Source organism: Cavia porcellus, unplaced genomic scaffold (genome assembly GCF_034190915.1).
Source record: "Cavia porcellus strain 051 isolate PalLab524CR breed Dunkin Hartley unplaced genomic scaffold, mCavPor4.1 scaffold_7, whole genome shotgun sequence".
Classification (NCBI taxonomy): Eukaryota; Metazoa; Chordata; class Mammalia; order Rodentia; family Caviidae; genus Cavia; species Cavia porcellus.
The window spans coordinates 24,984,294-25,002,436 of NW_026947490.1; the positions used below are offsets into that span (position 1 = coordinate 24,984,294).

The 18,143-nt window shown below is 54.2% G+C and overlaps 1 protein-coding gene, 1 long non-coding RNA gene and 1 other non-coding gene across 7 annotated transcripts in view; 2 read left to right on the plus strand and 1 right to left on the minus strand.

Annotated features, from left to right (window-relative positions):
• The window catches only part of Nop53 (NOP53 ribosome biogenesis factor), a 17,676-nt gene extending 352 nt beyond the window's left edge, over nt 1-17,324 (plus strand). Inside the window, exons 2-15 of one of the 5 annotated variants that reach the window (XM_013146942.3) lie at nt 1-148; nt 712-776; nt 2,484-2,589; nt 3,102-3,301; nt 3,624-3,694; nt 4,859-4,954; nt 5,622-5,726; nt 5,806-5,991; nt 6,409-6,584; nt 6,690-6,756; nt 7,074-7,150; nt 7,240-7,296; nt 15,119-15,235; nt 17,294-17,324. In XM_013146942.3, the coding sequence (XP_013002396.2) occupies nt 1-148; nt 712-776; nt 2,484-2,589; nt 3,102-3,301; nt 3,624-3,694; nt 4,859-4,954; nt 5,622-5,726; nt 5,806-5,991; nt 6,409-6,584; nt 6,690-6,756; nt 7,074-7,150; nt 7,240-7,296; nt 15,119-15,235; nt 17,294-17,309 (1,487 nt within the window). In that variant the 3' untranslated portion in view covers nt 17,310-17,324. Of the gene's footprint in view, nt 149-711; nt 777-2,483; nt 2,590-3,101; nt 3,302-3,623; nt 3,695-4,858; nt 4,955-5,621; nt 5,727-5,805; nt 5,992-6,408; nt 6,585-6,689; nt 6,757-6,948; nt 7,151-7,239; nt 7,301-7,489; nt 7,545-15,118; nt 15,330-17,293 lie in introns of those variants that run through there. The other 4 variants (XR_010048667.1, XM_013146941.3, XM_005001349.4 and 1 more) reach the window with 4 other exon arrangements.
• On the plus strand, nt 6,791-6,896 carry LOC111755404 (small nucleolar RNA SNORD23). The gene has a single exon (XR_002789955.1). It is a non-coding gene; the product is annotated as a small nucleolar RNA SNORD23 (small nucleolar RNA).
• LOC134476883 (uncharacterized) lies at nt 12,846-18,140 on the minus strand. Its single transcript, XR_010048668.1, has 2 exons — nt 17,986-18,140; nt 12,846-17,547 (listed from the first exon to the last, which is right to left on the minus strand). It is a non-coding gene; the product is annotated as an uncharacterized LOC134476883 (long non-coding RNA).
• Nucleotides 18,141-18,143: the final 3 nt, after the last annotated feature.

The following is an 18,143-nucleotide window of genomic DNA, read 5'->3' on the forward strand; positions in this document are numbered from 1 at the left end:
GACCCACTTCGGTGGATCCGGCTCTGAGACGGCGGCGGCGCGGCCCGAGAAACAAGAAACGGGGCTGGAGGCGGCTTGCTGAGGAGCCGCTGGGGCTGGAGGTTGATCAGTTCCTGGAGGACGTGAGGCTACAGGAGCGCACGATCGGGTTCGTGGGGGCGGAACTTCTGGGAGCGGGGTCGCGTTCTGGGGAGGGACTTCCGGTAGGCTGGGGCACCCCCTCCTGGTTACCCACGCGGAAAGCCCAGGTGGGTGGATTGGGATGTTAGGGTGGAAGGCTTGATAGAGTTATCAGACACCCGACATAGCTTGAAGCTTAAGTGAACAGCAGATGACTCTTTAGTATTGGTACATTCTGGGCGTCAGTTTAGGCTTTTTGAGCTAACAGCATGGTGGTGCTCGCCTGTAAAACCAGTACTTAGGACGGGTGAAGCAGCAGGATCGAAGATTCGAGTCTTGCTAGGCCACTTTGTGAGACCCTGCCTCAAAAATAAAATGAAACAAAATAGAGGGCCTGGGGATGTTGTTGGAGCACGCCTGGGTTCGATCCCCACGACCAGGAAGGAAAAGGCTGGTAAAGGGGGCTCCGGAAGAGTCCCACGACGGGAAGATGGGCTCTAAATGAGCCCGAGAGGAAGGCTGGACCTAAAGTGGTTAAAACTGTTCTCTTGTCAACATCATTGGCTTATAATCTGCATTTTCGTTTCCCAGTGGCTTGTTATCAGAGGCCCCAGATGACAAACTCTTCTTTGTGGACACTGGCTCCAAGGAAAAAGGTAAGGAGGGCTTTTGTGGTGGTGCTCTACAGTCTGACCCCATTTGCTTTAATAACGTGACTTAGAAGGCAAACATCTGCTAAAAAGAGCCAGCTTTTTTCTTTTTTTTCCCCCTCTTTTTCTGAGCTGGGAGTGGAATCCAAAGCCTCACATGCTAGGGAAATGCTCAACTATTGAACTACACTTGTAGCCTTTTATATTTTATCTTGATATAGGTTTTGCTAATTGCCCAGGCTGGCCTCCAGCTTGGGATCCTTCTGCCCCAGCCTCCTAATAGCTTGGACTATAAACACATGCCACTGCGTGAACCAACGGCAGCTTTTTTTTTTTTTTGTACTTTTTTTTTTTGTCTTTTTCATTTTTATCGGTACCGGGGATCGAACTCACGGCCGCCTGCTTGCAAGGCAGGTGCTTATGCCGCTGAGCTAAACCCCTAGCCCCCACAATGGCAGCTTTGATATGAACAAAAACATATGATTACAGGACAGGTGGAAAGCAAGTCACAGGCCTAGAGAAGGCAAAGTTTGTTTTTTTTTTTTTAGTTATTAGTGACTTTGTTGTGTGGAAATACCAGCTCAGCCTGAGTATTTTAGAAACAAGTTAGGGTGAGTCCTGTGGGCTGCGGAGAAAGAAGCAAATTGAGGACTTGCCTTACAGAATTGGGTGAAAAATAGCTTTTTGGTTAAAAACAGAAGCTTTAGTAAGAACACAAGGGTCTGTTTGACCCAGAAGGTAAGAAACGTCTTGATATGCCGCTGTTATTTGCTAGGACACAGTATCAGCCTGTGGAGACAGATGGAGAGGGGGGCAACAGGGATTGCTCTGAGGAGCAGCAGGGTTTCCGCCAATGTGCAAGAGAGCAATCCAGGGGCTGGGAATTTAGCTCAGCGGCATAAGCGCCTGCCTTGCAAGCAGGCAGTCGTGAGTTCGATCCCTGGTATCGATAAAAAGGAAAAAGACTAAAAAAAAAAAAAAAAAAAGCAATCCAACATGGTTTAGGGAAAGCTGATGGGCTGTGGGACGCTGCTCTGCCTGCCAGCACTCCAAAGAGTCCGTGGAGAGCCCAACCCACTCCAGTGGGCTGAGGCCAGTGCAAGGCCCAAGGGACTTTGAATGAGCAGGTGACATCGATCCTCACAGAGAGACTTCCACGGACCAGTACTTGTGTGGTGTGGGCACAGCAGGCCTGTCGGACAGACAGGAAGTGGCTGAGTCCCTGGCTTTAGGGAGCAGGGGTGAGGCCTTTTGTAGATTCAACCTTAGCTCTCTGTAGATTCAACCTGACCTCTGTGCTCTGCGTCCCATGATGCAGGTGCAGGAGTGGAGTCCCCTACATAAAGCCCCACTGTTGGTGAAGAGTACAGTTCTGTTCCCTGGTAGTTTCTGGCTGCAAAGGGCAGGGCACTGCACTGAGAATCAGCCCCTGTGGCCCTCCCTGGGCCTCGCTGTCACCTGGCTGCCTGCTCTCCTCGGCTGTGCTGTGTCCAGGAGCCCTGCAGTGCCTATGAGGGTTACTTCTGGTTCCAGCATGGGCCCTTCCTCCCGCCACAGCGAGGTGTGGTAAAGGCCGGGCAGCGTTGAGCACCCTGCTCTGGGGCCTCCTCAAGTACACTGGGGTGACACTGCCTGGAGGTCTCCAAGCTAGGAGTGCTGGTCTTTGGCAGTGGGGAGGCCTTTGACTCTGACTACACCTTTTTTCCACTCCAGAGCAGAGCAGGAAGAGAACCAAGGTTCAGAAGAAGTCGCTGCTTCAGAAACCCCTGCGGGTTGACCTCATCCTTGAGAATACATCTAAGATCCCTGCCCCCAAAGAGTGAGTGTCCCCAAGCCCAGGCCCACGACGCTCTTCCTCCTTGCCATCCCCTGACCTGAGGGCTTCCGTGGAGGGGAGGGGGATAGGGAAGGCAGTTTGGGTAACAGGCAGATTTGGGCTTATTTGTTGGGAACAGGGTTTGGTCATGTAGCCCAGACTAGCCTTAAGTCACTGTGTAACCCAGGCTGGCCTTGAACTCAGTGATCCTCCTGCCTCAGCCTCCTGAGTGCTGGGATCACAGGCAAGACTTGGACTTCACAGCCTTCGCGGACTAGGTTGGAGCAAGCAGGGAGATTGGATTATTGGGCCCAGGGCAGTGGGGTGGGGATGTAGGTCTGGACCAGGCTGTGTGTGGGGTGGAGAGGAGGGCCACCTGTTTGAGGTTCCAGTCACATGGGCTGAGTGACAGCCCTGCAGCAGGGTACAGGTGGCACGGTGGACAGCCAGGCAGTCCGAGTTAGAGGCCCCAGGCCGTCACCTCACCTGTGTCTCTGCCTGTGTACCCGGCCCAGTGTCCTCGCCCACCAGGTCCCCAATGCCAAGAAGCTCCGGCGGAAAGAACAGCTATGGGAGCGGCTGGCGAAGCAGGGTGAGCTTCCCCGGGAGGTTCGCAAGGCCCAGGCCCGGCTGCTCAACCCTCCCACGCCCAAGAGGAAGCCTGGACCACAGGATGCTGTTGAGCGGCCCTTCTACGACCTGTGGGCCCCAGACAGTGAGTAACGCTGCCTGCTGGTGGGCACCGAACTCCCACAGGCAGTTGTGCATGTTATGCACTGGGCAAGAGCTAGGCCTCAGGGATGCCCTGTGGGTCGTGTTTCCACGATCTCCCAGTGGAGCAGGAGGTCCTGAGCGGCCAGCACTCTGGTTTCTGCTGTGCCGCTTTCCAGAGTAGGGGCCTGCCTCAGCCTGGGCTCTTGTGCTCTCTGAACTCCATCTAGATGTACCTTGAGCTCAGCGCCATGCTTTTGAAATAGGGGTGGAGGGGTCCTCTGTATACCAGACAGCTCCCGGCAGCTGCCTCACTTGCTCCACAGACCCCCTGGACAGGGCGCTGCTTGGCCAGGACACCTTTTTCCTCGAGCAGACCAAGAAGAAAGGCGTGCGGGTGAGGACATGGGCAGGGGTGGTCCCAGCTATGGGGGTGGGGGCTATAGTCTTAAAGTCCCTCATCCTGGTGATCCACACAGCCTGGTGCCCTGAGTCCTTTTCCTAGTCCCACTCTCACTGGTCCAGTGGCTTCTCTATACTTCTGTGTCATCCTTTGAAATGCAGCCGGTGGACCGGGGGTTTAGCTCCATGGCATAAATGCTTGCTTGGCAAACTCAAGGTCATGAGTTCAATCCCCGGCACGAAAAAAAAAAAAGTGCAGCTGGTAGCTGGGCATGGGAGTGCACACCTGTAGTCCTATTGCTTGGGGAGGCTGAAGCAGAAGGGTCATTGAGAAAGAGATTTTGAGGCCAGACTGGGCTACATGGTAAGATTCTGTCTCACACACAAAAAAGAAAGCACGTGATAGCTGTGTTTGTTGCATTTTGTGTTCTAAGAGTAGGCAAACTTACTGGGGTAAAGCAGTGGGGAAATTAACTTGAAGAGGTAACACATGAGAGCTGGTGTCTGGGGTCCTGGGATGCGCATCCCATGAGTAGCTCCTGGGTGGCCCCACGGGTTTCTTGGGTTTCTCAGGGTGCAGTGGGCAACAGGACCCTGGGAGGCACTGAATGCAGACCTACCTTGGCCTGGGTTCTGCCCTGTAGGCGTGGTTGCTGGGACAGGTGTGTCAGGTGGGGGCAGGGGTGTCTGGCACAGGTGCTGGGTCCCACGGGGGCCCCTGGGCTTGGTGACAGCGGTCTGTGCCGCTGTACAGCCAGGCCATAGGTGTGAAGACACGAGCTTCGAGGTACTTGGCCATCTCAGCCCCTTCATGCCACCACGGAGTCCCAAGACAGTGACTGAGAGAACCAGAAACAGAGCATGCAGTGTGGGGCCCAGCATGTTGTGGGTGTGGCGGGCAACTGCTCACCATGTCAGGGTGAAGTCCTGGATGCTGCAGGTGGAAGGCAGAGGGCCAGAGGACAAGGCTTCCTTATGTTAATTTTTTGACATGTCTTACTGTATAGCCCAGGCTGATTTTTGAACTAAGGATCCTCCTGTCTCAGCCTCCCCACTCGCTGGGATTACAGGATATTTTCCTGTTGTCACTTGAGTGTCAGCCCAGGGTATACCGAGCCCCAGCCTTGCCTCATCCTGCCTTTGCCTTGTCTCCCTGCAGCGCCCACAGCGTCTCCACCGCAAACCTTCCTCAGCCCCTGCCGTGGAGGTGATGCCCGCTGGAGCCTCCTACAACCCGACTTTTGAGGACCACCAGGTAGGTCCACATCAGGCCCCAGCCTTGTGCAGGCCCTGCTCTGGGGACAGCTGGGCCTGTCCTATCTCCTACCAGCCTGGCTCCCTGGGAAGCGGACATTGGAGCCTCACAGGCCTGGGAGGGTGCAGCATGGGAGAGCAGCACAGGGCCTGCTTTCAGGAAGCCCAGGGACACTGGACGCTCACTGGGGCCAAGGGCACAGCAGGAGAATGGGCTGTGAGTCCCCACTCAGCACTTGCTCTGAGCAGTGAGTGTTCCACGCCAGTCCCTTGCCCGGTGCACAGAGGTCTTGGGTTCAGTCCCAGTCACCACCAGAAATAAGGGGACCTGCGGGCCCCACACACCTCCCCAGGACAGGGCCTGGGGAGAGGGTGCAGCAAGCAGTCAGGGCCATAGACTCAAGCAGGCGTGTGCATGTGTGTGCGCATGTGTTCAGGGTGCAGGTCACATGCTATAGCCCTCCAGTGCCTGCCCTCTGTCTCTGGGAACCTGATGTCCCTGAGTTGTGCAGCAGGGAAGTGGTATGTGGTGGTGAGGGCATGCACAGGAAGCGTGGGGGCATTAAGGACTGGGAGTGGGATGGGCCTGTCACCTGGATGGACAGCAGAAGCTGGGAGCAGGGCTGCTACAACCTCAGACCTCAGCGTCATCCCCCCACCCACCCCAGGCCCTGCTCTTGGTGGCCCATGAGGTGGAGCTGCAGCGGCAGAAGGAGGCCGAGAAGCTGGAGCGGCAGCTGGCGCTGCCTTCCCCCGAGCAGGTTGCCACGCAGGTGAGCCCCCGTTGCCCGTTCTGTACTCTATGCCTGCTGCCCACTGCCACCTGCCCTGATGCCACGCCTGTGCCTGCAGGAGACCATGTTCCAGGAGATGTGTGAGGGGCTGCTGGAGGAGTCGGACGGGGAGGGTGAACTCGGCCAAGATGCAGCCAGCGAGGTGGGGGGAGCCCAGGCTGCTCCCCAGCCTGCCCTCCCAGCCACCGCCATGGAGAAGAAGACCGAGCAGCAGCGGCGGCGGGAGAAGGCAGCCCGTACACTGGTGAGCCCTGGCCCACCTGCCTCTCTTGCCCCTGTGCCATCTGGCTCCAAAGCTGCCCTGGTGCATGAACTGGAGAGGGTAAACACGAGGATCTTGGTCAGAAAAGGGAGGAGGTAGTCAGGGAAAACAGCTGCTGAAGCCACGTGGTGCCCACCTGGAATCTGCTGCTTGGGAGGCTGAGGTAGGAGGATATCAGTTTGAGGCCCACCTGAGCAACTTACTGAGATCTTGTCTCAAAGTAAGGAGCTTGGGGTGTAACCCAGTGATTGAGCATCTCGGGTTCGATTCCTGGTCCCAGGGAGAAAATAACCCAAGACCTTGGGTAGCTGGTGTGCAGGGATGAGGACAGAGGTCAGGAGAGGCCGTGGGGGGCTGAGTGGCCCTCAGAGCCCTGACCCAGCCCTTTTCTTCCCCCAGCGGGTACAGCAGGCCATGCTGCGTGCTGCCCGACTCCGGCGTCAAGAGCTCTTCCGGCTGCGTGGGATTAAGGCCCAGGTGGCCCAGCGGCTGGCAGAGCTGGCGCGGCGGCGGGAGCAGCGGCGGCTGAAGCGGCTGGCAGAGGATGACAAGCCCTGCAGGCTGGGGCGGCTCAAGTGAGGCTGGAGAGGATCCCTGGGGCCTGCTCTGCTTCGGGGCGTCAGCCTTGGGCTCGAGCTCCCAGCTGAGCTCAGCCCCTGCTCTCCGTCCTCCCCCTGCAGGTACCAGGCCCCCGACATTGACGTGCAGCTCAGTTCAGAGCGGTCTGACTCACTGAGGGCCCTGAAGGTACGTGACCGGCAGCAACGGTGTGGCAGGACTGTGCCCGGTGATGACTCCATCCTTGCTCCCCGTGCCCCCAGGGGCTGTGGGCGACAACCTTGCTGCCCCGGGGTGGCCCGGTGAGCCGTTCCCGGGGGCTGAGGGCACAGGATCCTGTGGGAGGGTGAGTTCTGGGCTGAGGGTAGCTTTTCTGCCCAGGTGGTCCTTCAGTCATGTGCGGTCTCAAGCCAGACCCGTCTGGCTCCTGCCTTGGGGCTCCTAGGTGGACTGGGTAACCCGGTGCTGCTTCTTGTGGCACGGCTGAGCCTGTCTCTCTGCTGCAGCCTGAGGGCAACATCCTCCAAGATCGCTTCAAGAGCTTCCAGCGCCGGAACATGATTGAGCCTCGAGAGAGAGCCAAGTGAGCGCCGGGCTGGGGCCACCCCAGTGTGCAGGACGCCCCTGTGCATGGGCTGGGCTGACGTCCCTGATATCTGCTCTGCTTCCCAGGTTCAAGCGCAAGTACAAGGTGAAGCTGGTGGAAAAGCGGGCATTCCGAGAAATCCAGTGAGTGTCCCCTCCTCGCCTTGGTGGCAGGCAGCCAGGAGCCCTGGTCCCTGTAGTGTCCTGTGGTCACAGGTTCTGGTCAGCCTAGGGGCGGGGTTGGAGGTTGCACAGCAGAACGTCCCAAAGGGAAAGTAAGGGGCCCAAACCAGAGGAGACACCACTCCTCACCGCCTCTGCCCCTCTCTGTCCCCAGGTTGTAGCAGTGCGGCGCTGGAGCCCCCTCCCCTCAATAAAGCACCTGTGACCAATGCCTGGGCTGTGTGGCTTCCTCCCTCTGCCCACCCAGCCTCTCTGTCATCTCCAACGTCCCCTGCTGGCCAGGACGTAGAGGGCAGAGTGCTCCTCTGCACTAAAGCCCCCGAGCAGCTGGGTGACCAGGCTGCCGTTAGTGGGTCCGCAGGGCACACGGCAAGGCTGGTGGCTCTGTAGACAGCAGCAGGTGTGCGCGAGGCCCGGGTCTGGCCCTGGCGCCAGAAGGGTGGCAGACCAAGGCGGGGGGCCAGTGGTGACAGAGGCAGGCAGGGTGGGGGCACCTGTGGTGCAGGACTCCAGCCCTGTGCCTGGGCAGGGGGTTAGTGTGGTGTAAGGGGTACAAATGTCCGTGATACAGGTGAGGAAGCAGGCTGCAGAAAGGCGTTAAGCCTCACATGCACACACATTTGAGTCCACCCTGGGCTACATAGAGACCGTGTCTCAAAAAACAGAACCCCCAAAAGTATTTGGAGCAGGGTCTTGCTAAGGTCCCCAGGCTGGCCTCGAACTTGGGAGCCCCCTGACTAGCTGGGGACTGGGGGGCTGTGTCTTTGTGTCCCCACCAGCCTCTTATAAGGCGTACAGAGTGCTGTCCTCTGAGCTGCTGGCGGAGTGTCCTTGGCCTTCACCTCTACTTCTCCCGTGATGCTGCCCCTGCAGGGTCGCACTGTGTTGCCAGAGGTACACAGGGCTCTCTGGATACAGCCTCCTTACGTGGCTGTGGCCGAGTCTCCCATGAGGTGGCAGTGGGGTTTTGGAGGCAGGGTTGGGCTGTATAGCCAAGACTGCCCTTCTACTCTTGGCAGTCAGTCCTCTTGCCTTATCCTCCCAAGTGCTGGGATCACAGGTGTGCACCACCACCTGGCTTTCTTCCCCGTCTTCAGTAAAAGGATATGTTTATCAGATAAGGAAATGCTATTTATGCCCGTGTGGGAGTAAGGTGGGGACAGATGCCAGGGACAGTTGGTGTGGCTGTGGCTCTGTCACCAGCTACACAAGGAGAAGCCAGCCATCCCGGGAGCACTGAGGAGTAGGGTGCACAGGGAATGAGATCCAGAGGGCCTGATGGGGATGGGGTGCCTGCTGGGGTGTGGGGGGGGAGCCTCTGTTCTGCATTGCAGGGCTGCAGTGAGAACAGGTCCATCTGGATTCTCCATCAGGAAGAGGCTGGGAGCCAGGGAGCCAGGGAGCCAGGGAGCCGCAGATGGACTTGCAGGGCGTCTGTAGCTTCCTCTGCATACCGGGTGAGGGCAGTGGAGGACATCTGGATGATTCTGCAGGAAAGAGGATCAGTTACCTTCATTCTGGCTAAACCAGGCCCCAGTTCAGTGCACTGATGCATACAGAGCTGGCTAGGATTTTTCCTTATCCCCTCAGTTGGCTTTAAGCAAGGCATATCAGTCTACCCAAGGTGCTGATGTGTGGTCTTTGGAGCAAGGTTACAGTGTTACCCTGTCCCGTAGCTTCCTAGAAGCACATGTGAGCTGGGTGGGAAGAGAGCTGTGCTCAGCAATGTCACCTGTGATCTGGCTTTGAAATAAGAGATTGTGACTCCCCAGTGTATTCAGCACTGCATATCAGAACTGAAGCACTGACCGCAAGGCATTAGATGCTACCTCAGGCTGTGTTAAGCAGGTTACTCCTGCGTACCTTTCTGCCTTGCAGAGGTGATTTCAGGCCACCTACTGAACCCAGCTCAGCAGTCATGTATTTCCTGACATAGTCACTGGTTCTCTAGCTGCACCCTGGGCTAGGCCTTGGGTGGAGGCAGGAGGATTGCTGTGAGTCTGAGGCCATTCTGGGCTACAGTTCATGTCTCAAAAGGGAAGGGGTTGGGGATGTGGCTCAGCGAAGGTTCTGGGTTCAGTCTCGGTCCTGGGAGAAAAACCCTGCCCCTTGTGAAAGGCTGGGTCAGGCCGGTGCCTTTGCTTCAGGCCTTGGATGGTAGGAAGCAGCGCTGGCACCTGAGTTCTCCGTTCAAAGTGAGCGGGGTTGCAGGTCGTCCGTGTAACTGCTCTGCCTGGGTCCCCACTGCCACATGGAGGTGACAGAGTGCTCAGGGGAAGGCCTGGCCCCACCCATTGAGGCCCCAAGTGCCACTGTTGCCGCGGGGAGAAAAAGCAGTGGAAACTTGTAGTGTATGCCAGAAACTCACAAATGCCCTGACCTTGTGACTGTGGTTCACTTGGGAAAGTGTTTCCCGAGGAAATGGCAGGGCAGGGTCCCCTGGGGGTGCTCCACATAAGGGGAGGAGACCAGCGTGGGCGGGAATCCAGCCCCTTTCAGGGTGGGTCTGAGCTCAGCTCTTCCTGAGGAGGAGGAGGATCTATTCCTCCAATCTGGCACCTTCCTACCTCAGTTGGGGTCAGTGGGATTATAGATGTGTGACACCACGCCTGGCTTCTAAGATTTATACAGTGGAGCACACTTTAAGAAACAGAATCAGTTGGTGGTGCACACTTGTGAGCCCAGCACCAGGGAGACTGAGGCAGGAGGATGAGAAGTTAGCAGACCGGGCTACTTAGTGGAGTGAAACTCTTGTCTCAAAAGGAACAAAATAGCAAAGGGCAGTAATGCAGTGCCCTTTCAGTCCCCAGTACTGCAAATAATAAGAGCCAAGTACAAGGCTGGGGTGGGGTGTGGTTCAGTGGAAGAGCTCTTACCTAGCGTGTGTCATGAGTTTGAGGCCAGCAAAAGAGCCAGACGCCCCACAACAGTTGAGTGGGGTGGGGACACGAGGATGGCTCAACTGCATGGGGCACATCAGACCCAGGGCACAGCTCAGGGGCCTACGGGGGATCCGTGGTCGATTCGCGGATGCCCCGGGGTCCAGGTGCCCGGTGCCGGGATTGACCCCAGAGTGCTGTCCGTGGTCCTGCACGCACAGGGTCGCCCTAAATCGACTCAGGACCCGCGATGTGGACTGAAGCAGGCAGCAGCAGTGCGTCCTAAATTCAAGGACAATCGGGATGCAGAGAAAAGGCCACCAGGGGGCGCCCTCGACCTGAGCAGGAACCAACCTCTGTCTCAGACCCCCGCAGTACCGCTTCCCGGCCTGCCTGTACCCCAGGTAGTAGGGATTCTACACAGAGGCGCTGGGCTTCCAGCCCAGTGAAACTGGAGGACGGTGAGACATGAGATGGTGGGTCATGGCTGGGACATGGATCCTCACCCAGCAGCCCTCTGGGCTTCTAGATCCAGCCGTGGCAGCCTTCCCTCAGAGTTTCTGGTTATGGTAATCAGCTGCTGAAGCCAACCACAGCTTGGTTTTAGCCGCGGCCAGAGGCCTGTCTCAAACCTGCCCTGATGACCCCCACCCTAGCTACCTTCCCTAGTCTCCTGTGCTTCCTGCTGCTGGTGGGACATACAGACCTGGAGTCTGGCTGCCTTGCCCCTCCTGGAAGGTATGGCAGCCTCATGCCTCTTTTCTGCTCCTCCAGGAAGTCATCCAGGATTACACCCTCTTGTCTGGCTCCACAGGAAGTAGAATCAGGAACAGTGAATGACTCCCCACTTACACCAGGGGGCCGGTATTAGCTCCTTCCACTTCTTCCTCTCTGTCCTCCAGACACAGCTGGCCAGCCTCCCCATCACACCCTGAACTGTCAGATGCGCTCACGAGTATCTGGCGCTCACAGAGGGCTCAACAGACTTCTGGAAGCGAGGCGTGGTGGTGCACACCTGCAGTCCCTGCGCTCAGGAGGCTGAAGCAAGACTGCAAATTTGAGGCCTGCCTGAGCTACTTAACAAGGCCCCGTCACACATGTGCGCGTGCGCGCGCGCGCGCACACACACACACACACACACACACACACACACACACACACACAGAGTAAAGATTAGAAAATCACTTCCAGCTGTTACAAAATAACAGGTCCAGGCAGGGTCCTCACTCAGTGGCTGCTGGAACAATTAGGTGGAAGTGTGTGGGGAGCTGTTGAGCCCTGACAAGGGCAGACTGGCCTCACTAACAGTGGCTGCCAGAAGTCAGCCCCAGGAAGGACACAGCCCTGCCCAAGAAGGGGCTGGGTTGTGGCTTGGGTCTGTGTGTGTGTCTGGGGATGTTACATGGCAACACAGGCCAAAGGTCTGTCAGACCCAGACTGCAGGACACAAGCCTGGCTTCCTTAACAGCTGAGTGACTGTAAAAGCTGCTTCTCCTGGTGCCTCTGGGTCAAGATCCAGCACTGGGAGCACTGGCAGTGCTAGGAGCTGCTTGGGTGAGAGGTACAATCAGGCTGCACCAAGCCCAGGAGGACAGAGGTGCTCATAATTGGATGTTCTGGCTCTGCCCCTGGCTCGGGGAAGATGGCTGCCTGCCTCGGCTTTTCCAGGATTGGAGCTGTGGGGAGGCCCCGAGGGCCCCTGTCCACCACTGCAGCTCGGCCAGGTGTGGTGGCCAGACGGAAACAGCTGTTGCTATGTGCATTGAGCCCTGAGCAGCAGGGGTGACCTGGGCAGGTGTGAGAGGACGGGGCAGAGGCAGGGCCTGTGGTGGATGAACTGATGGTCACCTCCTAACACCCAGGTGAACTGAGTCAGTGTGGTGCTGGGTGTGGCAGGCCCACCTGAGGATCGCTGCCAACAGCATGAAAGGAGAACTGGAGGGGAAAATGGTGCTGTTGATTCCCCTGTAAAATCTTGTCCTGCTGACTTTCCTGATATGAATTCCACTGTTCTCATCCTTGGCGTGTTGTGGGAAAATTCCCAAAGCAAACCAAACCAGACCGAAAGGAAGACTCTGCACTGAGGAGGAGACAGGAAGGCAGCATTTAATGGTTACACCAACGGACTGTTGGGTCTTCATGCCCGTGTTTCACGCCTGTGGACTGTTACAGGATAATCCCTCAAGGCAACGGTGCTGAATTTAGGGAGAGTGTAGTTTATGTAGAATTTAGTGACAAGAACATTATATAATTGGTTAAGTCATGTATTGACAGGCAGGCTAGTCTTGAAACAAAGGAATTGTAATCCTAATATAGAAACACTGGGGGAACAAGGGAGGGGCCTTACAGAGTGAACACAGTTAAGGGCATTACCATATTATAGGAACATTCTGGGGAGGGGCCCTTGAATTAGCCCAGGCTGCCTTAAGGTACAGACCACCACTCTGACCCAAGACGCATCAGAGGTGTGCAGCTGGGCTGCAGACACTATCAAGGTCAGCTGAATTCAGCAGAAACAGCAGAGTAGAAACTTGATCAGAGACTTCTAATTGATCATGAAGTATCTACAAGTTTGCTACTGTTATAACTCGGGCCCCCGGTATAAAATCCAAGGAAACAAGAGACCAAAAATTTAGGTAGCAAAGGCTTTATTTCCAGGCCTGGCGATGAGTCTCCGGGAGCCAATTTGGAGACTGTGCCCCAGAGACTGAAGGGAGGACTTTAAAAAGAGGCTGGAGGAAAAGGGTGGGGGGAGAAACAAAGAAACCTGCAGAGCCATCAAACTTGTTGACCCAAGTCTGGAAACTGTATTGCTGTCCACTTAGCTCTGACAATGGTGTTTCTCAAATTACTCCCATCCTACAGACTGACATTATCTCGGAGTGGCACATCTGCAGCAATATTTGGAGAAGAAAGTGGAGAGTTAATTATCCCAGGACAGCTCGTTTTCGCTAGTGGGCGTGAAGGGGTCAAGAGTTACAAGAAGCTGAAACTTAAGTTTTACAAAGATCTGATATCTAACTCATTTGATGCATACAGAACAAAAGGAAAGCACCGATTGGGGTTTGGGCCATAGTATTTCCCGGTAATTTCTTTGAAGCTAAACAGTTCTTAAAATTGGGGCAGGCTCATTTTATGACAGATCATCACCTGGTCGGGAAGAGGTCACCAGAAACCCAAATTCTTTATGGCCTAGATAGATAGGTGAGGGGAGAGGGAGGCAATAAGGTGCCATACAGAACAGAAAACGGCGGTTATGTGTCAAGGTCAGGTAAAGGGTTAAACTCATACACAAATCTCTCTGCACACAAGCAAGTTACTTCAAACAAGTGTAAATTAGTGGGCCATCCTAGTTTTCTTTAGCTCTTTAGCAGAGAATAGAGGCGCCTAACAGTGATTAACAACCCTTGTTAGCTTGTTTTAGCACAACTTCTGTAGTTTGTAGAGGGCAACAATGGTTAACATATCAATTAGGTGAGATTCTTGCAATTCTTTACAGAGGAGAGTATTGCTCAACATATCAATTAGATCACTTAACATATCAGTTAGGGAAAAAGGATAAAAAACACATTTAGTAAGCCACGTTGCAGGTTTGCTATAATACACAAAATAATGAAGGTATTTTCTTAGAGTACAACACTACCTGATAAATGTGTTCTTATAACTATGCTTGGAGCTTGGGTCCCTGCTGTCACTAAGGGTGGCTGTGGCTCTCTTTAGGGGAGCTCTGGCCCTTACCTTGAGTGTCTCTTCCTGGCTCCAGTGCAGACTTTCTAGCTTCCCAAAGATCCCACTGATCTTTGGGCCTTCCCAGTGCAGATCCGTGATACAGACTTGCATGAGCCATGGCCCTGGGCTTTAGGCTGCCAGCTGGATTCCTTGGATCTCCAGTGTGTGGACAGATCTCCGGCACTCACATGCATTTGCCTCTTTGGGTGAATATTGTAAAATAATCCTATAAATTATGTGTCCCTTATTAAATGTTTTCCCTTCTGGACCCTGACTACAACATCTGCCCGTCATAGGTGTTATGTGAACAGCAAGAACCTGTCCTAAACAGTATGCATGGCTCCATCTCCAGGCAAGTCACCATAGGGTATGCCATGGAGGAGCTGAAGGAAATGATCAGCGTCTTCACCCGGAGCATACATGGTGTGATGCACAGGAAGAATTCACTGAGGTGTTTAAGACCTGTTCACCTCGTTATATTAAAAACAAAACAGGGCTGGGGATTTAGCTCAGCATCCTAAGTGCCTGCCTTGCAAGTGTGTGGTCGTGAGCTTGATCTTTGGTACCAATAAAAAAAAAATTGCCAGGGATACAGCTCAGCACCTGCCTGGCAAGCTCAAGGTCCCCGTTCGATTCCTGATACCAAAACAAGCAAACTAAAAACCACTTTTTTAGAGACAGGGCCACACATTGAAGTTCAGGCTGGTTTTGAATTCACTATGTAGCCCAAGCTGGCCTCAGACTCAAAATGATCCTACCGCCTCAGCCTCCTCAGTGCTGGGATTACAGGGATGTGCCACCACACCTGGCAAAAAACCTAGAATAATTTAGAATCTGAAATATATCTTTTCCCTTTAAGGGTAAAAATCTGGACAGGAAAATGCAATGGATACCACTTCAGCCCCAACATGCCTGAATTCTAAACCGTGACACTTGCTGGAAAGAGATAATGTGCCTTATCACGCAGACAGGAGGATAAGACTTTGCTTGGTGCTGACAAATGACATGGCCTGCTTTCCTGTTCCACATAGTTTTACATAATTCAATTGTTTCAAAAGTCTGTTAATACTCAGATAAGGGACCTAAGCTTTTCTACAGGATTTTTGTGAAAATTAATGGCACTCACAGTTGCATCCTTTAATATAAGCATCTCTGTGTGACTTTTTTTGAGACAGGGTCTCGCTATGCAGTTGTCACTATGCTGACCTTGAACAATGCACTTATGTGGCCCAGACTGGCCTCAGATTCACGGTGATCCTCCTGCCTCAGTGTCCCAAGTGCTGGGATTGCAGGTATGCGCCCCCATGCCCAGATCAGTTTAGTTTTGTGTGTGTTTTTCCTGTTGCCAGACAGACCACAAGGGCTCCCTAGGCAAGTGCTCTGTTCCTTAGCTGTGGCCCGGCGCTGGGTTCTAGTTTTCAGTAGGGTGCCTGTGGAGACTCATCACACAGAGATTTGAAGGCATCTCAGTGGCAGCCCCGAGGGTGGGTCGAGGGAAGTGTGCCCTAGTGGGAGGTGGGGGTGCAGAGTGAATGCAAAGTTCTAAAGTGGACATGGGCTTGAGTGTGGGCATTGCTGAGCTTGATACAAAGGTCCCATGTTTGGGATTCCGTGGTTTGAAGTGTCCATTGTAGGGACAGGAAGGAGAGTTGTGGTAGGGCTGGGAGGGGAAGAGGCCGCCTCCTGGGTACAGGTGAGAACCGTGCCTAGCTTGGACATGGCTGTGGATGGACTCAGGGCACTAATGACATACATTGGATTAGGTACAATTTACCAGGTTCCACAGCGCGTGCACACACACACACACCCCATAGCGTTCCTGCCATTTCCTATGAGAAATGATGACTTAGTGAGACAGCCGTTAGTGGCCAGGAATCAGGGTTGCATCAGGCAGGTTCCTTAAGTGGCCCACAGGGGAGTCCGAGGAGCAGGCCCTGAAGGTATCTTAGGGGCTTCTCTGGCGTGTGGTCAGATGACTGTGGGCTCGAGGGTGCATGGACCCCACATGGGAACTGAGTGAACCTGAGAGTACTGGGTATGATGACACATATCTGTAATCCCAGCACTCGGGAGGCTGAGGCAGGAGGATTGTTGAGTTCAGGGCCAGCCTGGGCTTCATATCGAGACCCTGCCTCAAAACAAAAACCAAAACCAAAACCAGACTAAAACAATAAAATCCCTAACACCCAGGCACAGAGCCCTGTGGGTGTCCTGCTCAGGACCCCTCCTGGCTGGCAGGAACTCTCCCTTCCAGCCCTTGTATTTTACACAAGTTCTCTTGCTCCCCACCTCCTCTGTCCACGATCTCATTCTTTCTCACCTGAGACATGGCCCCGCATTGTGGTTCCATTAGAATCATTTAAAAAAAACAAGGTCTGTGAATGTTTTAAACCCCAGGGTCATCTACTTTTACACAATTAATTTACATGAATTTTACCTCAATTTTAATGAATTGGCCTTTAGGACAGGGTCTCCTTATGTTTCCCAGACTGGGTTTAACTCACAGCAATGCTCCTGCCTCATCCTCCCAAGTGATGAGCTCACAGGTTGACTGAATTTTTTCATCAAGGCCACAAAGAACCAAGGACCAAGGAACTGAGGGTCCCATTCCTCACTTCATCAGAACCCCTGTCTCAAAAGTTATTTATGTATTTATTTATTTTTGGATTTTTTTGAGGAAGGGTCTCACTATATATCCCAGGCTGGCCTCAAGTTCACAGCGATCCTCCTGTCTTAGCGAGGATTACAGCAAAAAATAGAGGGTTTTTTTTTTTTTTTTTTTGGTCTTTTTCGTTTTTATTGGTACCAGGGATCGAACTCATGACTGCCTGCTTGCAAGGCAGGCGCTTATGACGCTGAGCCAAATCCCCAGCCCCCAAAAATAAATTGTTTAAATGAAGGTTTTGAATAGCCTCTGAATTTATTTTTTTTATTTATTTATTTTTTTTTTTGTCTTTTTCATTTTTATCGGTACCAGGGATCGAACTCACGACCGCCTGCTTGCAAGGCAGGCGCTTATGCCGCTGAGCTAAATCCCCAGCCCTATAGCCTCTGAATTTGAGGCTAACCTGGGTTATACTGTGAGTTCGAGCCCAGCCTGAAGTAGGAAGGAGACTGTCTCAAACAAAACACAACACGACACAAAAACCCCAAACAAACTCAATCAAAACAAAACATTCACCTTCTCCCCCAAATCATCGACAGAAGGAAGGACATGGTATGTAACCTTAAGATGTCACTGTGCTCTGTGGGGTCGCTGTGGGTCTGAGCACGAATGCATGATTATCTCTTGCATATTGACGTCTTTCCTAACCTGCAATGCTATTTTGGACCCCTCCTTCCTCCTTCAGGCCTACCAAAATCTAACTGCCTAGTAACCGGGGCCCAGCAGCTACAGGAAGCCAAGCTGGAGGCCGAAGCTTCTGGCAGAGCTGATCAGAGAGCCACTGCCCTCTCGTCCTGGTTCCAGATCCTCGCAGGCGCACGAAGGTATTTGTCGTTCCTGCCACGCTAGGGGGAAGCACCATTTTCCTGCGCCCTGGATCCTGCTTGCCAGAATCTCTGCGTTGTGGGAAAGGTTCTTTGTTTCTCCATCGATTTAGCACTGCAGGCGGTACCAGAACAAATTTATAAATGAGCAAACACTCCCTGCAGATGATTACCGGTATTTTTCAGCGGGAGAAACTGAGGCTCAGAGAAAAGCATCACTCCTAACCCCTCAACTCAGCTTCCCAATTTCAGCACTTTGCACCAAAGGGGATAGGAGGAAGGCGCCCAAAGGTCTGCCCAGCACGGGAGGCCAAGGCAGGAGGCTCGCCGTGAGTTCGAGTCCAGTTAAACTACGTTGTGAGCGTTTGTCTCAAAAAACCAAAGAAACAAAGAAACAGGGTTTGCAGGGTCATCAAGCGCTCGGGTGTTAGGAGGCAAGTGGGCCTGGAGGCTCCTGGGACCTAGAGACTGTCCACCTTAACCCCATCCTGCCCAAGGCTCAGTTCCCGGCCCCGCCCGGAGGCTGCCCGCAAAGCTCGGAACCTGGTCGTACCATTTCGGGGAGGAGGGGGGAGACAGGCGGAGACGCGCAGCGAGCTCGGTCGGGGACTCCCTGTACTGAGTCCTCCTCTGGTCCAACACGGGGACAGCGGGACCTCGACGGAGGGTCGGGTCAGGCCTCACGCTCCCGCCCGTCCCTGTCCCCACTCT